The sequence below is a fragment of the Alexandromys fortis genome, unplaced genomic scaffold, assembly GCF_014885135.2.
Source record: "Alexandromys fortis isolate MF-2015 unplaced genomic scaffold, M_Fortis_MF-2015_v1.1 scaffold_146, whole genome shotgun sequence".
Taxonomy (NCBI): domain Eukaryota; kingdom Metazoa; phylum Chordata; class Mammalia; order Rodentia; family Cricetidae; genus Alexandromys; species Alexandromys fortis.
The window spans coordinates 898211-921207 of record NW_026068042.1 but is presented as its reverse complement, the minus strand read 5'-3'; the positions used below and the strand labels follow the sequence as shown (position 1 = coordinate 921207).

General features: G+C 43.8%; 2 protein-coding genes across 9 annotated transcripts in view; both read right to left on the bottom strand.

The window, feature by feature from the left end:
• Positions 1–500: 500 nt before the first annotated feature.
• Positions 501–4259, bottom strand: Tmem265 (transmembrane protein 265). Of its 2 annotated transcripts, XM_050165821.1 has the most exons (3): positions 3798–4259; positions 2355–2525; positions 501–990 (listed from the first exon to the last, which is right to left on the bottom strand). In XM_050165821.1, the coding sequence occupies exons 2-3, from the start codon at positions 2520–2522 to the stop codon at positions 829–831; spliced, it is 330 nt and encodes a 109-aa protein (XP_050021778.1). In that variant the 5' UTR covers positions 2523–2525; positions 3798–4259; the 3' UTR covers positions 501–828. The 2 variants fall into 2 exon arrangements, with proteins under 2 accessions (XP_050021778.1, XP_050021779.1); XM_050165822.1 differs by having other exon boundaries at positions 2355–4259.
• Positions 4260–4383: 124 nt separating this feature from the next.
• Srcap (Snf2 related CREBBP activator protein) overlaps positions 4384–22997 on the bottom strand; it is a 50773-nt gene continuing 32159 nt past the window's right edge. For all 7 annotated transcript variants that reach the window (XM_050165816.1, XM_050165814.1, XM_050165813.1 and 4 more), the window contains 9 exons: positions 16981–17246; positions 16640–16842; positions 13312–13481; positions 12958–13154; positions 12751–12865; positions 12442–12561; positions 7805–7999; positions 7567–7650; positions 4384–7465 (listed from right to left, as the gene is read on the bottom strand). In XM_050165816.1, the coding sequence (XP_050021773.1) occupies positions 4742–7465; positions 7567–7650; positions 7805–7999; positions 12442–12561; positions 12751–12865; positions 12958–13154; positions 13312–13481; positions 16640–16842; positions 16981–17246 (4074 nt within the window). In that variant the 3' untranslated portion in view covers positions 4384–4741. The remainder of the gene's footprint in view (positions 7466–7566; positions 7651–7804; positions 8000–12441; positions 12562–12750; positions 12866–12957; positions 13155–13311; positions 13482–16639; positions 16843–16980; positions 17247–22997) is intronic.

Below are 22997 nucleotides of genomic sequence, written 5' to 3'. Positions count from 1 at the left end.
AAGGGTGAATGTTCTTGTAATCTAATCTTTTCATCCCTCTGGAATCAAACTTTCTGTCTGAATTCAACCTACCTTTTCTATTTTCAAGTTTTCAGACCAAGGACACACATATACACGTTTCCTTAACTATAAAGAACAGTGGTACCTCCTATTCTATTGAGTCACTGTGAGGACTCAGAAGAAATAAACAGTGCCTGGAGCATAGCCTAGCAGCAACTATTCAATAAACATGTGCTAGCTACCATTACTATTCTTGTCTGACTTAACAGTCATGGCTGATAGATAAGAAGCTGTTCCCCCCTTTCTCCCCAAGGGAAACTTCCAAAACACACACACACACACACACACACACACACACACACACACACACACACAAAATCATCCTATCCTTGTCTTGGGGGCAACTAGATAGAAGTTAGAAGGCGGATGAAGGCTTAGATGTATGAGTCTTGCCTTTATCAAAGGCCCAAGGGAAAGCAGGAAAAAAAAACAAGACAATATTTCACCACCAAAAAAGATTTTTATTACAAAACAAATTCTAACAAAATCAAGCCTGGTTTTCAACCCTTTCTCTGAATGGAGGCTCCTAGGATGGAGGGGCAGGAGAGATAAAGCAGAGGGTAATGAAAGAACAGAGCAGGCTGACCTCCCCGTGAAGTCTCAGGTGCTTTGAGTAGCCTAGATGGGCTCTTCCAATGGCTCCCGAGAAAGGCAATGTCCTTCCAGACAGGAAGAACCACGAACCACTCCTGTCACCAGAACCGAGCACTGCCACACTGTTGGACTGGATCCAGGTCTTGACTGGCTCTCAGCAAAGGCCATCCAGGATTACTCAGCCTGCGCAATGGTGTAGGAGAGAAGCCACAGCAGCAGGGGACCCAGAACAAGGACAGCAAACCAGACAGCAAAACTGACCAGAATGAGTCTCCGGGCCCGGGCCCCCCAGTATATGGCCTCCTCCGACTGGCCTGCCTTATGCCGCTCTTCTGCCTGTGGGGGCAGGTTCTTGGTTAGATTCTCCCCCTGCTTCAGGCCCAAAGTGTCCACTGCCCATTCCACTCTTTGATATATCACAGCTCATGACCGCACATCCAAACATCTTACATCCTTTCGTTTGTCTTTCTTCTCCTCTACAACACAAACCATTCACTGCCTTCCTGCGTACCTTTCAATTGGCCATAGTCAGCTTAGAAGACTGCACTGGGGAAAGTGCTGTTTAATGACTTTGGCTAGTTTTATGGTATGGTGCCGAAAGCAGGGCTTGGGCACACCAGCCAAGTACTCTGCTGAATTACATTTCTGGACTGGAAAATACTTTTGAGTCCATCTAGTCCCATTATTTTCTATCTATCCTATGTTCATTCATTCAGAATTTGAAATTTGTAACTCAAGTGAGTCACATCCAGTCAGATCACTCAGGGTCCAATATGTATCATCATTTTTTATCATCAAGGATTCTTTTTTATGAGTCTGCCCCAGTGAAATTCCTATGGTGACAGCAGGGTTATTTTCTGACTGTCAAGAGGGGTGAGAAAAATCCCAGAATGTTAACTTGAATAGTCTTTCAGGAGGCATACATTGTATGCTGGGTTCAGTGACAATGCACTTAACCATGGGCAAGGCTCTGGGCTCAATTCCTAGTAATGCCATCCCCACCCCAGCCACAAAAAGGGGACAGGCAAATCTTTAGCAACTGAACTTCTTCCACATCCTGGATATTGCTCTCATCACTACTCAACTGTCTGCCTGTAGTTTGGCCCCTTGTGGTTCAACCTCAAAGGAGGGTTTGAGTAGATCTTCCAAAAACACAAATCTGGTCATGTCACTCCCCTGAAATAATTTTTACATTGCTCTCTAGTATTCGAGATAAAGTCACAATTTCCAAGTACAGAACTGGAAGCCCTCAGGAATCTAGATCTCTGGTGTCAATCTTGAGTGCTCCTCATTTAGCCCACACCAGTGCTCACTCTGCTGCTATCTGGATTATCCTTTTACCCTCATTCACCTTTAAAATTACCTTCTCCTTGTTGTCTTTTAGGGCCTTTGGAAGCCACTCACTCTAAAAGATTCACTCCACCCCCACACACAAACAACTTTCCTTGTTCCTTTGTTCCTAAAGTACCCTGTGCTTCCCCTGTCCCATAGTATTGGTGAGCTGCACTCTACTAATCCTCCGTTTCTACAGCTATCTCTTTCATTAAGACATGGGTCCTGTGAATGAATTCCTATTCAGACACTAAGCCCATAGCTAAGCATCACTAGGTATTTAGTAACTGTTTAACTGTAGACTGATCAGATACACAAAATCATTTTCTTATACCCACCCCCGTACCCACAGAAATTTTATTCCTCACCTTGACAGCAAACACAAGAGCCATGACTCCCAGGCAAGAACAGCCACAGATAATGCTAGTAGCTGCCAAGTATCGGAGGCGGAGCCAGCAGCAGTGGATAGGGGATGGAGAATGAGCAGCTTCCATGTTGCTCATCAAGCTCTCCGCTGCATTCTCCTCGTCCTCCATCACCTGTGGGCGATAGTCAAGGTATTTTTAAGCCCAACAAATGAGCTCTTGTTCTGGCGTGGTGACTCCACCCTTCTCAAACCATGCTGTCTACTGTCCTACCCCTATACTTAGGAATGCTGTTGTACTGGGAAATTCCTCCAATGACTCAAGGCAGGAAACTAATAAATACGTGGGTGGGCTGCTTTCCTTCACTGTAGAGTCTAGGTCTCTGAAGGCAAATATGTGAATATACTCGTTTGATAAGCACAAAGAAGCAAACTGACATGCATATTGAGAAGCAGGATATAAAATTTCAAAACCTTTTAAGAAGGTGCCTTGTTTTGTTTTGAGGCAGGGTCTCACCGTTTAGCTCTCCCTGGTTGGCCTGGAACTCAGTATGTAGACAAGGCTGCCTCAAATACAGAGATCGCCTGCCTTTGTTCCCTTGTGCTAGGATAATTCTTTTTTGAACAGGGTTTCTCTATATAGTTCTGACTGTTCTGGAACTCACTATGTAGACCAGGCTGCCTAGGACTCAGAGATTCACCTGGCTCTACCTCCAGAGTGGTAGTGCTGGGATTAAAGGCGTGCGCCACCACACCCAGCATGAAAATAGTTCTGGGAGGAAGGAAAGGAAAAAAAAATCACACAGTTAAGATATTTTCTTTTCTTGCTGTTTATAAAAAGTAAAAACAAAAAAACCAAAAAATTTAAAACAAACATCTGACCCAAGAGTAGTGGCAGACATCTCTAATCTCGACTTGGACAGGTGGAAGCAGAAAGATCAAGAGTTCAAGACTAGCATTGCTACCTTGGAGTTTGAGGATATAAGAGATCCTGTCTCAAAACAAAAACATAACAGAAAATAAAAAAACAAAACCCAAACGCTGAACATAGCTCTGTAATGATGCCTTCCTGTCACCTTCTCTCTTCATTTTAACCCATGCCGCGTAAGATAAATCAGACTGTGCCAGAGTCCAAATTGGTCTCATTGCCCACAGACCCCTGCATAGTGCCTTTCTCTTACTCCTTCTCAGGCCCTCCATGCTCATCACAATACCTTTCCACTCTCATGCCCAATCATTCTCCTACGGCTTAGACAAAGTGAAACCACCTGTGGTTCGCCAAGCACAAGTAAAGAGACTGCACAAAATGAGAGACGAGAGCACAAAAGGACGTGTAGCAAAGCTGCAGTGCAAGTTGAGGCAAGAACTGAAGTTGTCAGCCAATGAGAAGAGCCCAAGAGGGCCCAGGGAGTTAGGTCAGAAACTATAAACACAAACAGGTTCTTACCTGGCTATAGGCTTTGAGGGACTGTGAGTTTCGGCTCCTGCCTCAGGTTTGATTTGGCTTGGGTGGAGATGAAGCTGACTCATGGCTCCAAGCCAAGCCAAGGTAGAGTTGTGGGGCCAGCCACCATGTGAAGAGCCCAGGGAGCTGGGAAGGGGCATGGCCAACTCAAACCAGTTTGGCTAGGTGGAGAGCAGAGGAGGGCCAAGGCATGAAGCAAGTGGAGGATGCCTGCTTTCTGAAGAAAGGAGTGTAAGGAAGCACCTGAGCAAGGAGGGTGAAAGGGACTCCAAGGTGTGGGGAGCTGAGGGCAAGTTCAAGAGTCTGAGAAAGAGTATGTCTGAGTGAACTGAGAACTACCAGCCTAACAGATCATATCTGACAATCTTCCCTTTTCTTGACAGAGAGGAGTTAAGTTCTGACTTAAAAGTATACAATCTTGTATTAAAGATCAGGTATGGGATCATTGCAAGAGGGAGGTGAAAAATTACATCCAAGTTCCCACCCAACCCTCCACCAGACCATAAAATCAGAAGCCTCCTTACACGGATGCTTGTACAGAAACTAAGTTTATTATGTTTTCTTTAAAAAAAAAAAAAAAAAAAAAAAACCAAACCCACCCCACCTCATTGAAGAAAAGCCCCTCCCCCTTTTCCCTAAGGGTTTGAGGCTGTGAGACAGCTGGGGAATCAAGTACAAGGGGGTGGGGTCAGAGACTACCTTGCCACCCTTAACACTGCCCAGCCATGTAGGGTAGAAGGGGGGTTGTGACAAGCCCCATTTCCATGACAACCAGTTACCTACCCCCTACTTTGGTGGAAAGGGAGACAGCCCCCTATGTCTCCCTAGAGGCTTTTCCCCTCAGACTTCAAGTAGTGGTTAACAGAGTCAGGCCTGGGCGTGGGGAAGCGACCATGGTGGAATACCTAGGTGAAGGGCCTACCCACTCACGTCTTGGCCTTGCGACCTCTGTGACTAATAGTAGGGATAGATAGGTGGGGAGGAGCACTACTACGCAGGATACGCTGGTCCCCTTGGTTGGTGGTCCCAACGAGCCTGCGGGGACCGGTTCGGCGGCGTGGGGTTCCATCTCCTTCCTCCTCGTCACCTGAGGCTTCTGCCTCTGACTCCTCTACTGAACCCTCAGGCCCCAGGGGACTTGGGGGCTGCAAGCGGCCCCGCTTTGCCATCCCAGAACTCCCGACTGGAGCCCCTGACCTTTTGCGAGGCATTTTTTCAGTTTCTAGTGGGGGAACTAGAGACCCTGGACGCAGACGGGTTGACCGAAATTTGGGAGTTAATGAGACCACAGGTGGTGTCAGTTCTAACCCACTTGGCCCACTATCTGCTAAATCCAGGTCATCCTGAATCACGGCCATCACCATGGACCCTTCACTCTTTCTTCCCCGCATCCCCTCTGCTTCAAGCCGTAGGCGGGCCAGGCGGGTGAGAGGACGGCTTCCGTCCTCATCAGAGGAACTGCCTTCACTTTCCGCCTGGCCCAGGGGTTGCCTCCGCACCCCCGATCCACAACTCTCAAGGGCAGAAGGGCTGTCGGTGTCCAAGACAGGGAGCTGGCTGGCCCGTGGTGATGGTGGATTCTTGGGAGGTCGACCCCGCTTCCGCTTAGGTGGCGATGTTGAAATGGTGACAGTGGTGACAGTGTTGGCGACAGCAGTGGGACAGGCTAGGAGTGGTGGGAGTGGTGTCAGGGGGGCTGGGAAAGGGAGTGGCTGTGTCCGGCTCTCTAAATTGCCATCCCCTGGAGAGGATATGGTCCCAGGAACAGGCAAATCCCTTGCTTTAGGGGGACGCCCACGTCGTCTTTTCTCCACAGGTGATAGGATGGGCTCTGGTCTGTGAACTGGTTCAGGTCCAAGAGGCTGGGGTCCAGGAACAACCTGAGACCTGAGGGCAGGCTCTGCAACAGTTACTGTCTCAGGCCCAGGAACTGGGTCAACCCCATTGGTCTTCCCCTTAGAGACGGACGAAGGTGTCTCATCCACCCCTCTCCCAGCATCTGCTGGAGACCTGTTCTTCTTAGGGGGCCTCCCCCTCCGACGTTTCACAGCAGGTGGAGTGATGGCAAGTTCTGCTCCTTCTCCATTCTCTGGGCTGCCCCCACCAGTCATACCCAGTTCAATGTGTCGACAAGCTATGAAGGGATGCTGGGTTGGGGTGGACAGTGAGGATGACGGAGCAGCTTCACAGGGCCCACTGCTGGGAGGTGAGGATTCTGGCCCTGATATGCTGTGGGCTGATGGGCTTCCTGGACTGGTGCTAGCTTCCGGAACTAGGGTGCTGGCAGCTCCCCGATGTCGCCGCCGTCTCACAAGCTCTTTCTCCTCTACTACAGTTACTAGCCGTCCTGGAAGCTTTCGAAGCACTTTGGGACCTGGGGGTTGTCCTGCCCGGCCAGACCCCTGACCCCTGATTTCTACATCAGCACTGGTGCGACGCCGTGGGGGACGGGCAGGCGAAGGACTCTCAGGAGAGGAGGTGGCTGAAGATGAGGTTGATGGGGCTATAACCTCAGCTCTAACAAGTTCTTGTGGTTTTTCTGGGTTAGAAATTGGGATCTGAACCTCTCCCATTTTTTCCAAGTTCCTGTGAACCTCCAAAACCTCCTGAAGTGGCTTATCAGATGTTGCTGAGGGTGGCAGCTCCAGCCCATTGCTCTCATTCAGACTCGTGGTCAACTCCTCACTACCAGGTAGCAGTGTGGGACTGGTCCCCTCGACAGGACCTGGCACCTCCTGCTCCTGGCCATTGGGGATGCTGTCAGCCTCCAGGTTTGAACTGGGTACAGGAGTTAGAAGAAGATTCTTCTCTGACTCAGGCAGAATATCAACAGGCCCTGGCAAAAGATCATTTGGGGGAGCAAGGCTAACTAGGGAAGCCTCAGAATTGGCGGTTCCAGGCAGTTCTAGAGACTCCATAGGTACCAACTCTTGTGCACACAGCTCCACGTCTCCTGAGTCCAAGGGAAGGTTGGTAACTCCAGGAGAGATGGGAATGGGGAGGGAATCAAGCAGGGCTGGTGAAGAGGTCAAATGAGAGGTCTGAGCTAGTGAGGGGGCACAAGTGGGTATTGGGGCACAAGCAGGAGGGATGTAATTAGGAGAACAAGATGGAGGAAGCTGAAGCAGAGGTGCAGGAGTAGGCAAGATGTGGTGGACAGGAAGAATGGTTAATGGATTTGGGGCTGAAATGGGTATGGGAGCTGGGGCTAGAGCAGAAGTTATAGTAGGAGTAGGAGCGGGAGTGGAGGCAGAGACAGGGACAGGGGCAGGGGCAGGGGCAGGGGCAGGGGCAGGGGCAGGGGCAGGGGCGGGAGCAGGGGCAGGTCGAGGCCTAGGCACTGGCCTGGGAATTCGTTCTCTCACAGGGCTGCATTGGGGAGGCATGATGGTGTTGCAGGTAAGATGGCTAGATGTGACAGGAGTGTGGTTTGCTCCTTGAGTCTCAGCCCGAGCTCCACGAAGACGCTCACTGACACGAGTCCCCAGCCTTTCAGGAGCCCTGACTTTCTTACTGCGCCGGTGGCTGCCTCCACTAGTCCCACAAGACATCTCATCCCCAGCCCCTGGTCCTTCCTCTTCTTCTTGGGGCAGTCGAAACACTTCGTCCTTGGCTTGATCCAGGTCTTTTCGGGCAGCTTCCACTTGTTCCTACCAACAACAAGTCCAATATGGTCAGCAAGAGGTAGAGCAAAGCCAGGCATAGTAGAAATGATCAGTTCCCCACTACTTCATTCCCCAGAAAGACTTACTTCTGCCTGCTTGAGCTCCTCTCGGCTTATTTCCTCCAATGACGCTTCTAGGAACTTCATGGCATAGCGCTCAATGGGAGTCAGCTGTAGAGAAGAGTAACTGGATAAACAGAAGGACCAAGAGTGCGGGGCCTATCACCAGTATTTATTATCACCAAGGAAGATGGGGGAAAAACAGGTCTGAGTCCTGGCGTAAGTTTTGGCAGATGAAGAGAAGAAGTAGTGGATCTATACTGACCTGTTCTACAAGTGCTGCAATTTCCTGTTCAGCCCTGGACATCTCCTCTTCCTCAGCCCCAGGCCGACTGGCCTCTTCTCCCTCACCAGCAGGAAACCCATCATTCTCATTAAATTCTGCAAGCTCAGCCACTTGTTCAGCCTTGGCCTGGGTGGCTGCACGGATATCTTCTTCATCTTCTGCCCGACACAATGCCTTCAAGGTACACAGAAGCAAAACAAAACACACACAAATAAGAAATGTAAGCATCTGGATGGCAGCAAAACGGCTCACTGGTTAAAAGCATTTGTCCAGCAAGTCTGACAGCCTGACTTTGATCCTTAGAACCCATAGTGGAAGGATGGATTCTAGAAATTTGCTCTCTGACCTCCATATGCATGTAATGGCACATATGCATATAATAATAAAAAAAATTGCAAAGAAAAAACAGGGGAATGGAGCTGGAGAGATGCCTCAGAACTACAGAAAGCTTACCACTCTTGCAGAAGACCTATCAGATGGCTCAATTCCAGTTTTAGGGGAATTCCAGCCCCACTGCCTTCTCACAGTACCTGCACTCATATGTAAATACCCACACATAGATATAATATACACATAATTAAGAAGAAAAAAATTATTTAAATAAAACAATAAAACCACAAACTTTTCAAGGCATAATGCAGGTACATGCCCATAATCTCAGCCCTTAGGAGGCATAAATAGGATTGCTGAAGTCAGAAGTCAGTTTGCTCTACACAAAATGTTCCAGGAAAACCAGAGACACATGACAAGACCTTGTCTCAAAACAAAACAAAATAAACTATTAATATCTTGTAATTACATTTTATTTATGACAAGGATAACAAAGATCTTATTATGTGGCCCTGCTTGGACATCGATGTGTTGTGTAGACTAGGCTATCTTTGAACGAACAGAGCTCCACCTACCTTTGCCTCCTGAATGCGTGCATTGTATTCCTGAACAGAATATACAGAGACAGAATATACAGAATATACAGAAACAAGAGACAGCTGGGTGAGGCAGTACACACCTTTAATCCCCAGTATTGAGGAGACAACAGTAGGTAGATTACCTGTGAGTTCGAGGCCAGCCTGGTCTAAAGAGATTCCTATCAGCCAAGCCTTAACAATGAGTCTCTATCTCAAGTAAAAACAAAAACCAATCAAACAAAAAACATTTGAATCCAAGTTTATATAAAAACAGATTTAAAGCTGAACTCAGCAATGGTCTGCAACACTAGAGTTACCAAAGCAACTCAAAGCTCAACACAAGGCAGAATGGCTTTCACTAACTCTCCCACTAAGGAACAAATGACTATTTTAGAGTCCCCTATTCTCTGCTTCCTTTCCTTTATAATTTAGCCTCAGAGTTTCTCTCTTAAAAAAAAAAAAAAAGATTAGGAATGAGTTGAGGGTGCAGCTGTTAGAGTACTTGCCTAAATCCTGGTTCCATCCCCAGCAACAAAAACATGAAGAACAAGATCACAAAGTAAGAGCTGGAGAGACGGCTCAGAAGAACACCTGCTGTTCTTGCAGAAGATCCTTTCAGTTCCTAGTACCTACTTTGAGCCCGTAAACTCTAACTCCAGGGATTCATTCCAATGCTCTCTTCTAGACTCTAGAAACTAATGAATCTACACGTACATGCAAACACACACGACCAATAATTAAATTCACATCAAACCCACTAAAAGAATCTGCCTATGGGTTACTGAATTAGCTTAGTGGGTTAAGGCAATGGCCACCAAACCTAACAACCAGAATTGAATCTTTGAAACCCACATTTTAAAAGATCACTGACTCACACAACTCCTCTGACCTCCACACGTAAGCTGTGTCATGTGTTTACCCTACCCATACACAATAATTAAATAAACGTTAAAAAAAAAGTCTAAAGCATATGCTCACCAACAAGAAAGCATCTGGTAGGTAACCTTTCAAGATACTCTTTTACATCTGTAGTTTATTTTCCATTTTTCTAAGAATTATACAACATACTGCATGCTACATAATATCCTGCAAAATTTAGTAAAGGCAGATGACCATAACTAAGTGACTTTTTATTTTTATTTTTCGAGACACTTTTGGTTCCTGTCCTGGAACTAGCTTTTGTAGACCAGGCTGGCCTCGAACTCACAGAGATCCGCCTGCCTCTGCCTCCTGAGTGCTGGGATTAAAGGCGTGCGCCACCGCCACCACCACCGGGAACTAAGTGACTTTTTTCCATCAATGTTCTCCAAGCTTTGAGACACATAGTTACCACTTAAAGATGCACCTATCTCTTTCCATTAAACTTCACTAATAAGGAAATGGGCAACACCTTTATTCTTGATCCCATTAGTAAACCTAGGGATTCATTCAGTGGCTATTCTAGGTTAAGAGTAGCAAGAATACCCATGGTGCCGAAGAATTCAGGGACAATATCAAATCAGATCTTTATACATTTACCTCAAGGAAAACCCTTTCCCGTAGGCACATTTAAAGGTGGTTCTGAAAAAAATGTAAGAGGTTAATACTTACTTATATCTAGCACTTAAGAGTTACAGTTTAGTAGGTTTTGAAATGGAGGCCCAGGAATCAACCTTTTAGACTTATGTGTAGGAGTGTTGCCCGGCATGTCTGTACGCCTTATGCCTTAAGAGGATGAGTACTGGATTCCCTGGAACTAAAGCTGCAGATGATTGAGCACCAGCATGTGGGTGCTGGGAACTGAACCTAGATCCTTTGCAAGAACAGTAAATGCTTTTAAAACTAAGCCATCTCTCTAGATCCTTCTTTCCCACTTTGAAACAAGTCTCTCTGTGTAGCTATAGACCAGGCTGGACTCAGACACACAGAGATCACCCATGGCTCCAGTTTCTTTTTGAAGTCCTTGAGTCATATTTGTAGCCTGTTCTGTACTCCAGGAAGTAGACACTGTCTCCAAACAAACAAACAAACAACCCTGATGTGGGATTCCCCTCTGTATGCTGCGAATACCATTGGTTAATAAAGAAACTGCCTTAGGTCTGTGAAGGCAGAATTTTGGTTGGCAGGGAAAATTAAACTGAATGCTGGGAGAAGGAAGGTGGAGTTTAGAGACGCCATGTAGCCCCATCAGAGATGCCAGAACTTTACCCGGTAAGTCACAGCTTCGTGGCAGATACACAGATTAATAGAAATGGGTTAAATTAAGATGAAAGAGCCAATAAGAAGCTAGAGCTAAAGGGCCAAGCAGTGATTTAATTAATACAGTTTCTGTGAGGTTATTTCGGAGTTGAACAGCTAGGAACAAACAAGTGGCCTCCTCCCTTAAAACACAGCCTTTAAAATCTGGCCTGGGAAGATAACTCGGCAGGTAAAGATCCTTGCTTTTAATTACTGGAATGCACACAGTAAGAGATAATCAACTATTACATGCTGTCCTCTGGTCTCCACAAAATTATATTTATTACTTTGTGCATCTCTCTGGATACATACACAAAGGTGTACATACCCATACAGAGACACACAAAGTATAAATATAGTTTTTAAAAAGTTAAAAAGAGCTGGGTGGTGGTGGTTCGTACCTTTAATCCTGGCACTTCAGAGGAAGAGACAGGTAGATCTTTGAGAGTTCCAGGCCAGCCTGATCTACAGAGTCAAGGCTGCACAGAGAAACCTGTCTCAAAAAACAAAACCCAAACCAAACAAAAACCCACAACAACAAACAAAACCAAAAACCAAACGTGTCTTTCCAGGAAAATCGCAACCAATCAAAATGCAGTAGTAGAGCCCTATCCCAAAGGATACATCATCTAAGGCCCAAGACACTTTGGAAGAGGGGGCAGAGATTGTAAAAGCCAGAGATCAGACAATTTGTTATAAGACTGTGTCTCTTACAAATGTCAGAAGTTACACCCACGAAGTCTCACCACCATGACTGCCTAAGCATGAGTTGAACAGGACAACATTAATAGATGTGCCAAAGTGGGTGGGGAAAGCACGAGGCCCCAATCCTACACAAAGAACTAGAAGCAACTAAGAAATGATGGGTGAGAGCAGGAGGACTCGTCTTCCCCAGGGAAGAGCACATCAATCGGTTACAATACTTTCAGCTCTGAAAACATACATGAGTAATATTAAATGGGCTGAACAGGTTGTACTTATGTATTTAGGAATAAACATATATAAAAACACATGTATACATATATGTATGTATACCAAGAATAATAAAAAAAAGAGGCCATGAATTTCAATGAGAGCAAGGAGGGTAAAGCTTGGAGGGAAAAAAGGAAAGAGAGAAATGATATAATCACATTATAAACTTTAAAAAGAAAAGAAAATCAGCTGGGTGGCAGTGGCGCACATCTTTAATCCTGGCTCTCAGGAGGCAAAGGCAGGCAGATCTCAGTGAGTTCAAAGTCAGTCTGGTCTACAGAGCCAAGTTCTAGGACAGCTAGGACTGTGACAGAGAAACCCTGCCTTGAAAAACAAAACAAAACAAACAAACAAATAAGCAAGCAAATAAAGAGTATCAAACAAAACAAAAATCCACTGCCTATAAACTGGGAACCAATAGAAACTGTACTTTCTCATGGACAAACTCAAATATAAATGAAAGCCAACATATATCTAAGCAGTAGTACTATTTTAGGATTGAACCCCCTCTTTTGTTACCTGCTCCAAAATATGAGTCTGCTTGCTGGCCACAGCCTCCTCTTCTTCCTCAGGAACAGAAGATGCAGATGAGCCAGGTGGCTCTTCCAGAGGCATATCAAACAGCTCTCTGATGGTCTGCTGTTAGACAGAACAGAAGGGAAGAGGTCAACCAATGAAATATTACTTCTAGGCAAAAACCTTTGAGGTATGGAGGCACTGCAGATTGAGAGACAGATGTGAAGGTCAAAGCAACAGTTGTCTAGCAAACAGGAGTAACCCTTCAAGAAAAGTTCTCTTCTGTCTAGACCGAAGGATTTTATTTTGTACCTGTTTAAAATAGGCTGTAGTGAAGTTCCCTCCCTCAATGGCCATATCTCCCAACATTCTCTTCTGATTTGCCTTCTTAAGAATGTTCTCCTCTACTGTTCGTTCACTGATAAGCCTAGGAAATGGAAGTGAGGTGTGAACAGTTAATATATCAAGATTCCTGTATATAAAGAGGAAGTAAATTGAGGTAAGATCGGGCAATAATACCTATAGATGTGGACATCCCGAGTCTGACCAATTCGATGACAGCGATCCTGGGCTTGAGCATCCATGGTGGGATTCCAGTCGCTGTCATAAAAAACAACAGTGTCTGCTCCCGTCAGGTTCACACCCACACCCCCACTTCGAGTTGAAAGGATGAAGCAGAATATGCGTTTGTCTGCATTGAACCGTTCCATCAAGGCCTAAAAGGAAAGGGAAAAAAGATGGTATTTGGAGACTTATTCCCAAAACAAACCAAAGGCTTTTTAATTTTTAAGGTCCCTTCTCTAAGCTGGAAGTTTGAGAAAAAGACACAAAAGCTGAGGGGAGTCTCTGGAGGGATAAGGATGCTTAAATTACCTGTCTCTGCTCAACTCTAGTAGACCCATCCAGACGCAAATATAAGTGACCATGATAGGTGAGAAACTGCTCTAATACATCCAGCATCCGGGTCATCTGGGTGAAAATGAGCACCCGGTGGCCCTCTGCCTTGAGCTGCCGCAACAGCACTGCCAATGTCTGCAACTTCCCTGAAGAAATAGGAAGGAGCACAAACAGTTAGCTACATGATGATATAGAAAAAAACAATACTAGAAAGCTACAGTTGAAAGGTAAGAAAGGCCTTTGCACAAAGGTTTCAACTGGTTCACTGAATAAAAGACAATTCCCTCTCCATTTTCTAGTCTCTTTCCCTCCCTCCCTCCCTCCCTCCCTCCCTCCCTCCCTCCCTCCCTCCCTCCCTCTCCATCTCTTCAGACCCTTTGCCCTATTCCACCATCAGTATCCTTCAACAAGCAGGTCTTCACCACATGGATGCTGTCCGCCCTCCCTCCCTTATTTCTTTCCTTTCTTTTTTTTTGAGACAGGGTTTCTCTGTTTAACAATCCTGTCTTGGAATGTACCCAGTATACCAGGTTGACTTCAACCTAAGAGAATCACTTGCCTCTGCCTCTCTAGTGCTGTGATTAAAGGGGTGCACTATCACTGCTGGACTCAGGCTAGGATGCCAAGAGGTAATCTAGTTTAATGTTCCAACACATAGAAATGATGCTAAGGCTATGTTAAGACTCGAGAAATTGCAAGAGTACTTGCTCTTGCAGAGGAACCAGGTTTGGTTTCCAGTACCCACACAGTGGATCACAACCATCTGTAATTCTAGTTCCAGGGAATCTGATGTCTTCTTCTGACCTTGAGCACCAGGCATGCAGATAACAAACATACATATACACACAGGCAAAACACATCAAGTAAGTAAACCTAATTTTTTTAAAATTAAGACAAACAGAAATAACGTATTATTTCTAGTGAGCTAACTAGCAAGAAGACCAACGAATAAAGGTACTTGCTGCCAAGCCTGTCAACTTGAGTTAGTTTTGGAACCCATATGGAGCAAACTCTCAAAACTACCTTGGACCTCATACCTACCATGTAGACACCCACAGGAAACTAACAAAATAATAAGAATTTCTGGCAGTGTTGGAGATCTAGGACAACCTCAGTTGAAACCTGGAGTTACTTCATTCTTAGTTCCAAGTTTCAGTGTGTGTGTGGTGAGGGGAGTAGGGCTAGGGATTGAGTTTAGGGCCCTGTGCATGCTAGGAAAGCACTTATCACTGAGCTAAACCCCTAACCCAGTTTCAAAAGTCCTTCAATTAACCCATTATGGTTAGGGGTGAGGTGGGGGAGAGGGTGGCTGAGGAGATGGCGCAATGATTTGCTATGTAAGCATGAGCGCCTCAGTTTGGATTCCTAACATCCATGGAAAAGCTGGGGTGGGGGTGAAGACAGGAAGATAGGGCAAGGGGGATTGATGGCCAGCCAAGCTAGCTCAAATAGTAAGCTTTGGGTTTAATAAGAGACCCTATGACAAGAAATAAAGTGGGGGGCCGCTGGGCCGTGGTGGCGCAGACTTTTAATCCCAGCACTTGGGAGGCAGAGGCTGGAGGATCTCTGTAAATTCAAGGCCAACCTGGTCTACGGGAGCTAGGTCCAAGACAGGCTCCAAAGCTAGAGAGAAACCCTGTCCTGAAAAACAAAACAAACAAACAACAACAAAACAAACAAACAAACAAACAAACAAAAAAGGAAGTGGGACCAGGTGGTGGCAGCAAAATTATTCCTGGCTCTCTAGGAGGCAGAGGGAGGCAGTTTTCATTGAGTTCAAGGCCAGCCTGGCCTAAAGAACAAGTTCTAGGAGAAATAATTTCGAGGAAAAAAAAAAAAGTAAGTAGGAAGCGAGAGGGAAATAAAATGTATGTGAGAGTAATTAGAATGATACAGCTACACACACATCTGCATGTATATATAAATATGTACCAATCAATAATAAAATTGTCGAAAAACAAATTTAATTATAGAAAAAAGATGGAGTAATAAAGAAAAACTGATATTGGCCTCTGGCTTTCACCCTCAAAACACAGACACAAGAACTTACACAGACACGCAGGCACAGACACAAATCACATACACAGAACCTCCCCTCCCACCCCGCCCACCCCAAATCAGGCCTTACTGTGTAAATAAGGCCTCAAACTTATCTTCCTGTTCAAATTTCTCAGAGGCTGGGATTATAGGCATGTACTACCATCCCAGACATAAAAAGGTCTTTTGTTTACTAAGCAAACATGAATAAAAATTCATCTTTTCTCATATTCTAGGACATTAGGAAATTGTCAGTTTTGGTAGTCATCGTAACACTGCAAAAATAATCAGGAGAATAAATAAGTTAAGAGTAAGAGGTAAAGATTTCTTTCTTTCTCTTTTCTAGACAGGGTTTCTCTGGCCGTTTGGGAACTCACTCTGTAGACCAGGCTGGCCTCTGCCTCCCAAAAACGGGGATTAAAGGCTTCCGGAAGCACTCTTAACCTCCAGTGCTTCCCATGAACTTTTTTTTTTTTGATTTATTTATTTATTATATATACAGTGTTCTGCCTTCATGTATGCCTACAGGCCAGAAGAGGGCACCAGATTTCACTATAGATGGTTGTGAGTCACCATGCAGTTGCTGGGAATTGAACTCAGGACCTCTGGAAGAGCAGTCAGTGTTCTTAACCTCTGGGCTATCTCTCCAGACCTTCCCATGAACTCTTTAAAACAAGGTCATAATTTGTAGCCCTAGATGGCCGAAACTTGCTATATAGGCCAGATTTGTCTTGAACTTGGGAGTAATCTTCCTGCCTTTGTCCTAAATGCTAGGATTACAGGTGTGTGCCATCACACACAGCTGCCTTTTCCTATAACTTGTGGCTTTTTCAAAACAATGTTTCTGTGTGTAGTATTAGCTATCCTGGAACCTGCTCTGTAAACCAGGGTGGCCTTGAATTAAAAAATTTGCTGGCCTCTGCTGGGATTGAAGGTGTGCTTTTATACTCTATGCTATGCTGGTCTCACTTATTATCCCAAATGAAAAGCAAAATGACAGATGTGATGATAATAACTGAGTCAATAAATCAACATCACATATACTTAACTTCCACAAAAGCTACCAAAATGCTACCTCTATGCTGCATCTCATTGATATAAACTGTCTTGTCATTAAGAGTACAGAATAATCTGGTTAATCAGAAGTTCAAGGTCATCCTCATCCAAGCAAATCACAGGCAATCTTGGGATACATGAGCTACTGCCTCAAACAAAACAAAGCAAAACAAAGAAAATATTGGTGGTCCTGCAACAGCCAAGAACTCACCACAATCATACTGGATGAGTCTCAAGTCAGGGAACTGGGTACGCATATTACATACAATACGGTGCAAAGGACGGGCTCGAGGCCAGAGCTCACTGGCCAATTGCTCCTGGAAGGCTGCCTGATGAGGGGCCATCCAAGGAGGTGGGTGGCAGGCATGCAGGGAAGGGGGAGGTGCCTCCACAGGAGGCATAACAAAGATGAACCTGTGAAAGGAAGAAAGTAAACAATGTAAAAGATATGACCCTGAAATTATCACAGAATTTAGCACCTTCATTAACCCTAGGAACTAAATCCACTGTAGCCCCAAGACCCACTCCCCATCATCACTTAGCCCTGCCAACCTCTCAATGATTTCTGACAGCTGGTCTAGACGCTGCTGGGGAAACAGTACAGCCTGATGGGCAGCCTCAGTATAAGTCCAAAAGATGGGGTGGCTGGGGCCAGGAGAACGAGGGCTGATGGGGCTGGCAACAGGTTGGGGCAAGGTACAGAAATCCAGGACTTCAGTCCCATACACGGGTGCCAGGGCCCCATGAGCCTCACTAAGTTGGAAAATCCGTTCCAAGCGTTCAGATCGTTGCTGCTTCCGCTTTTCTTCCAGAGAATCCTAAAGGAAAAGCAAAACAAAAAACCAAAAATTGGTGTACTCAAGAATTTGCAACAAAACTTTATAAAAACCTAAACTCTTATAGATGGAGTCTGTAGTAATAAGATCTAAGGCATCTACCATGTGCTTTATCATTTTCAAAATTTGTCAATGAAAACTGTTGTTTTCACAATGTTAAACGAAGTCATCCTCTACAAGAGAAAACTCATCTTTCCTTGCATGCTTGTTAAAGCAGAATTGCTGAACATCAAAGTGAAGACCTAAATATCCCAGTTTATAGCATAGCTGATTTGTGGCAATTTTGTTATGTAACATTCAACTTTAGGACATATAACTTATTTTCTTGTAGTAGGTCTATAGAATACAAATGGGCACTTGCATGCACATACACAAATAAATAAATGTAATTTAAAAGTCAACAGGTATTGAGTCAGGTGTGCAGCCTTTATTCTAGTACTCTGGAAGGAGGGAAGTCTCAAAAAAGGAAGAAAAAAATCAGGGGGTGGGGCTGACTAAAACAGCAAGAATGTGAAAAGCAAGAATGTGAAAGCATGAAATAAAGAAGGATGTTTTTCTGTTTTGTTTGAGACAGAGTTTTTTCCTTTGTAGCCATGGCCATCCTGAAACTCCATCTGTAGAACAGGCTTGCCTCAGACTCAGAGATTTTCCTGCCTCTGCCTCCTTGTGCTAGGATTAAAGACATGTGCCACCACTGCCCGGCTAAGGAGGGGCCTTCTAATTATGAAGTAAAATCTTTCTGTATGATGGTAGAGAGAAGTGTGGGAAAAAGCAAGGAAAAACCTTCATGCTTCATGCTTTACTTAGAGGATAACCTTAAAAATTATGATTTTAGATAAACACACTTTTTTGTATTTTGGTTTAATGATTTTTTTTTGGGTAGACTTTCTATAAATGTATACACACACACATATATATATACACATACACACAAACATATGCACACTTTTTTTAAACATAATTTAACTGTAATACTTCGTTTTCAAGTTCTGTCACTGTTAATGTGAAGTTAGAAACTACACAGTAGACATTAATAGTAATTTATGGCTAGACAACTATATTTCCAAAATGGGGGGAGGATTTGTTAATGAGAACTAGTAATATCATCCACTGTATAAATAAAAGGCTATTTTCCTTATATGCACATAATTTTTATCTTAACCAATATAATCAGTGGGGTATACAATAAAAATTAACATTCTAACTAGAAGTACATGATAAACCAAGTAAGTTCAAATCAAAAGCTGTAAGTATTATAGAACATTTATAATATACTAACTATTCATGCAAATTTGTATTTAAAGTTATATAGCTACCAATTAGTGTCATATTTATCAAACTACTCCCATGTTCCTTGACAAGATTAACCACAACCCCCACAAATATACGTTTTAGCATTTAGCATTCATAAACACACACACATATATCATAATTTATCAGTGTATTCTTTCATGAATTACAGTAGAACTGAAGATACACTCGAAAAGATCGACAGATATTTCAGGCTCTATAATTCTATAATCCCCATAGTGGCAAGGCATATGGTAGACTTAACAAGAGTCAGCCATTTCTACATTGTTCTGATCACTTTACTTCTAATTAGATAGAGGCCTTGGGTTTAATCACCAACACAAAAGTAAAAACAAAAATTTTAATGTGTTATTTTTACACAATTGGGTTTTAATCCAGCTATAAGGAAGAATCAAATTCTGAAAATTGCATGGAACTACAAATATACTGAGTGAGGTAACCCCGCCTTAGAGAGATGTTATAAGTTTTCTATCATATGTATATCTTAGTGCTGAAATTTTAAATTTGAGTTTAACTCGGAGCGCTTATAGAAGCTATGAGGGGGATAGAATTTATGACCTGAGAGGAGTGGTTCCCAACATGTGGGTCACAAACCCTTCCCAGGGGTTGTATAAAGTATCCTGTATATTAAAAATTTACATTGTGATTAATAACAGTAGCAAAATTACAATTATGAAGTAACAACAAAAATAATTTCATCGTTGGGGGTCACCACAACATGAGGAACTGTGTTAAAGAAAGGAAGGTTGAGAACCACTGCATTAGAAGAGACTATCAGGTATGGAAAGGTACGTGGGTGGAGAATGGGAGAGAGCAGAGGATAAAGGGAGAAATAACTAAAATTACAAATGAGGAAATCATAAAGAAACTTGTAAACTAATATATGTAAAAACACTATTGAGGGCACACATTCCAGGCCAGCCTGGTCTATAGAGTAAGTTACAGAACAGTCAGGGTTACATAGAGACCCTGCTTCAAAATAAATTGTGTGTGTATAAATAACTAAAGGGGTAAGAAATATGACCTAGCATTTAAGAGTATTTGCTCTACAATCATGAGTTACTGAATTTGGATCCCAATACCCCAAGTAACACACTAGTCATCCTTACAAATGCCTGTGGTCACAGCATGGAAAGGGAAAAGACAGGAGAATTATGAAGTTTGTTGGCTCCAGGCTAGTCAAGAAAATGTAAACCCCAGAATCAGAGAGAACATCAGGTCTCAAATTAAGTGAATAGTGTGACCCTTGATGCCCTTTTCTAAACTCTTTCCCCCTAAAGCATACAAACACGTAATTTAATACATTCTTCTGTGTGGGTGTTTTTGCATGCATACATGTCTATGCATTAAAAGCCTTAAAAGCCAGAAGAGGGTGTTGCATCTCCCGGAACTGGAGTTATGGATGATTGTGAACTACCATGTGGATGCTGGGAATTAAACTACAGTCCTCTACAAAAACAGGTGCTTTTAACCACTGGGACAACTCTCCAGTCCACATACATAATACAAAAAGAAAAAAAAAAAGAAAAAAAGGCACAAGCAGGTAACCTGCATGGGTGGATAAGGCTATTTCTAAAAGTCGTAGGTTAGCAAATGAAATCCAGTTGCCAGGTCTGAGATATCTACCTATGAATTGTTGGTCAGAGAGAACCCAGAAGGCCCCTATTCGTATTGCTCGTGGTTCCCCATGAGACAAGGTGGTAAAACTCTACTGCAGAAGATTTCACACATTTTGGGTAGACCCAGCTGTCATAGCATACCACAAAATGTTCAATAAACTGCTGGGGAAGTAAAGTCAGCAAAAGCCTTTTCTGGTCATGAACCCTACAAGTTATAAAACCAACATACCAAGAAAGATGTGCCCATTAGTTAACAGTAGCATGTTATAGAGGTATCCAATTGATTTGTTCGGATTTGAGGCATCTTCCACAGGAAGAAGGTTGGTACTTTAAACCTGCCCAAAAAGTCCATGGCTGGGCTGGTAAAATGGCTCAGTGGGTAAATGTACTGCCAGACAAACCTGACTACCTGAGTTCACAATAAAAGGTGCATCCTAAACACTTCTAGGTTTAGACCATCTTGTACTGAGATCAGCACTGCTCTCTCATCTTTGGGCAGAGAAGATTCTGTTTGCTGAGGGTAGTAACGCAAATGTTAAGTACTCAGTCCTAAATAGGTCATTTGTATCACCGCTTCCAAAGCTCAGAAAATATCAAGCAAGAGAGAAAGAATTTAAGAGCTGGATATTAAGGTGGAGTGCTACGAAACAGTGTCTTCTGGACATAGCTGTTACCCTCAGGAACTCATAGCAACATGAGGAAATGGGGAGCCATTTTCTTCAGTAGTACGGTCACAGTTTAATAACCACCCTACTCATGTTCAGGTAAGGGAGCCTAATTAAATTCAGTGGACCACCAAAAATAAAACACAAAAGATATTAAAGAGGGAACTGTTATGGAATAGAGTATTTGCTTCTTTCCATAAAGATGTGTTGTATTTGTTTGTGTCACAGGACTGTTTAACTATGTAAAGAAGTGTTGCATTTGCGTATACTGCATTTATTTTACTATGTAGAGATGTGTTGGTATTTCACCTTGCCTGCCTAAGGCACCAGATTATGATGTAGGTGGGCCTTCTGTCTATGTGTTATCTTCATTGGTTAATAAAGAGCCTGCCTTGGCCCTTTGATAGGACAGAAAATTAGGTAGGTGGAGTAAACAGAACAGAATGCTGGGAAGAAGGCAGTGAGGCAGATGAAGCTCTGGTCCAAGGTGAACGCAGGTTAGAATCTTCCCAGTAAGCCACCACCTCGTGGTGCTACATCCATTAATAGAAATGGGTTAATCAAGATGTGAGAGTTAGCCAATAAGAGGCTAGAGCTAACGGGCCAGGCAGTGTTTAAATGAATACAATTTGTCTGTTATTTCCAGGGTTAAGCTAGCCACGTGGGAGCTGGGCGGGATGAAAAGCAGGCCTGCCCACAGCGCCTCACTACAAGATTAGTCTTATAAAAAAACTGAATGGCCAATCGCTAGGCAGAGTATAAACAGAGCTGGTAGACAGAGAGAAAAGGGAAGCCAGCCAGCCAGCCAGCCAGGGAAGAAGCAGGATGGACAGTACACAATGAGGCAAACTAGTCTCACCGCAGCACACACATGAATAAAAATGGGTTCGTTTAAGTTAAAAAGCAGCTAGAAACAAACCTAAGTTAAGGTTAAGCACTCATAATTAACACTAAGTCTCTGTCACGATTTGGGGGTTGGAGGTTCAAGAAAGCCTGCTATAGGGGACTTGGGAAGAAAGGGTTCAACCACAGTGGGAAGGAATTCAAAGAGGTTATTTATGGAGGGTGGAAAATGGCTAGCATCCATACCCACACCCATGCATGTATTTTTTAAAGAATATTTATGTGTATGGATGTTCCGCCTGCCTGGATAACTGTGCACCATGTATGTGCAGTGCCCACAGAGCTGGGTGTCAGATAATCTATAGGACTGGAGTTACAGATGGTTATGAGCCATCATATGAACACTGGGAATTGAACCCAGATCCTTTGTAAGAGTAGTCAGTACTCTCAACAACTAAGTCATCTCTCTCTAGCCCCCCACTTGTTACTTTTTAAGGGTTTAAAAACAGTTACAGAAAGGCTAATCCCAAAAATTTTTGACAAGAGCCAGAAAATAAAATTGGGAATTTGCTAACGAGTCACCTAGGTATAGTAAAGCTTTAAAAGGGCAACTTATCAGGCTGGAGAGATGGCTCAGAGGTTAAGAGCACTGACTGCTCTTCCAGAGGTCGAGTTCAATTCCCAGCAACCACATGGTGGCTCAGTCATATGTAATGAGATCTGGTGCCCTCTTCTGGCCAGCAAGCATACAGACAAACAGAGCACTATACATAATAAACAAACAAACAAACAAACAAACAAACAAACAAACAAACCTTAAGGGGGGGGGCAACTTATCAGCCTGGAAATCTGAAAGATTTGATTGATTTCTTTCCCACTTCTGTCTTTCTAGTTTGGCTTTAAAACTAAATTGTTGTCAGACATTTTTGGTGCATGACTTTAATCCCAGCACTTTGGAGGCAAAGGTAGGCAGATCTCTGTGGGTTCCAGTGCCATCATTGGGCTGGTCACTATGACACACATTCTAGGATAGCCAGATAGCTAGAGTTTCATAGTGAAACTGTCTTCAAAAAAGGTATGCCAGCATTCATATCAAGAAGCTCACAACAGACTATAATACAGTTCAAGGGGATCTGATGCCCTCTTCTGGCCTTAAAGAGCATCTGCACAATGTGCACATATATGGAAAGATACATAACATACTCAAAAATAAACGTTAAAAAAAAATCTTTTTTAAAAAGAGAGGGCAAGTGCCAGGCAGTGGTGGCACATGCCATTAATCCCAGCACTTGGGA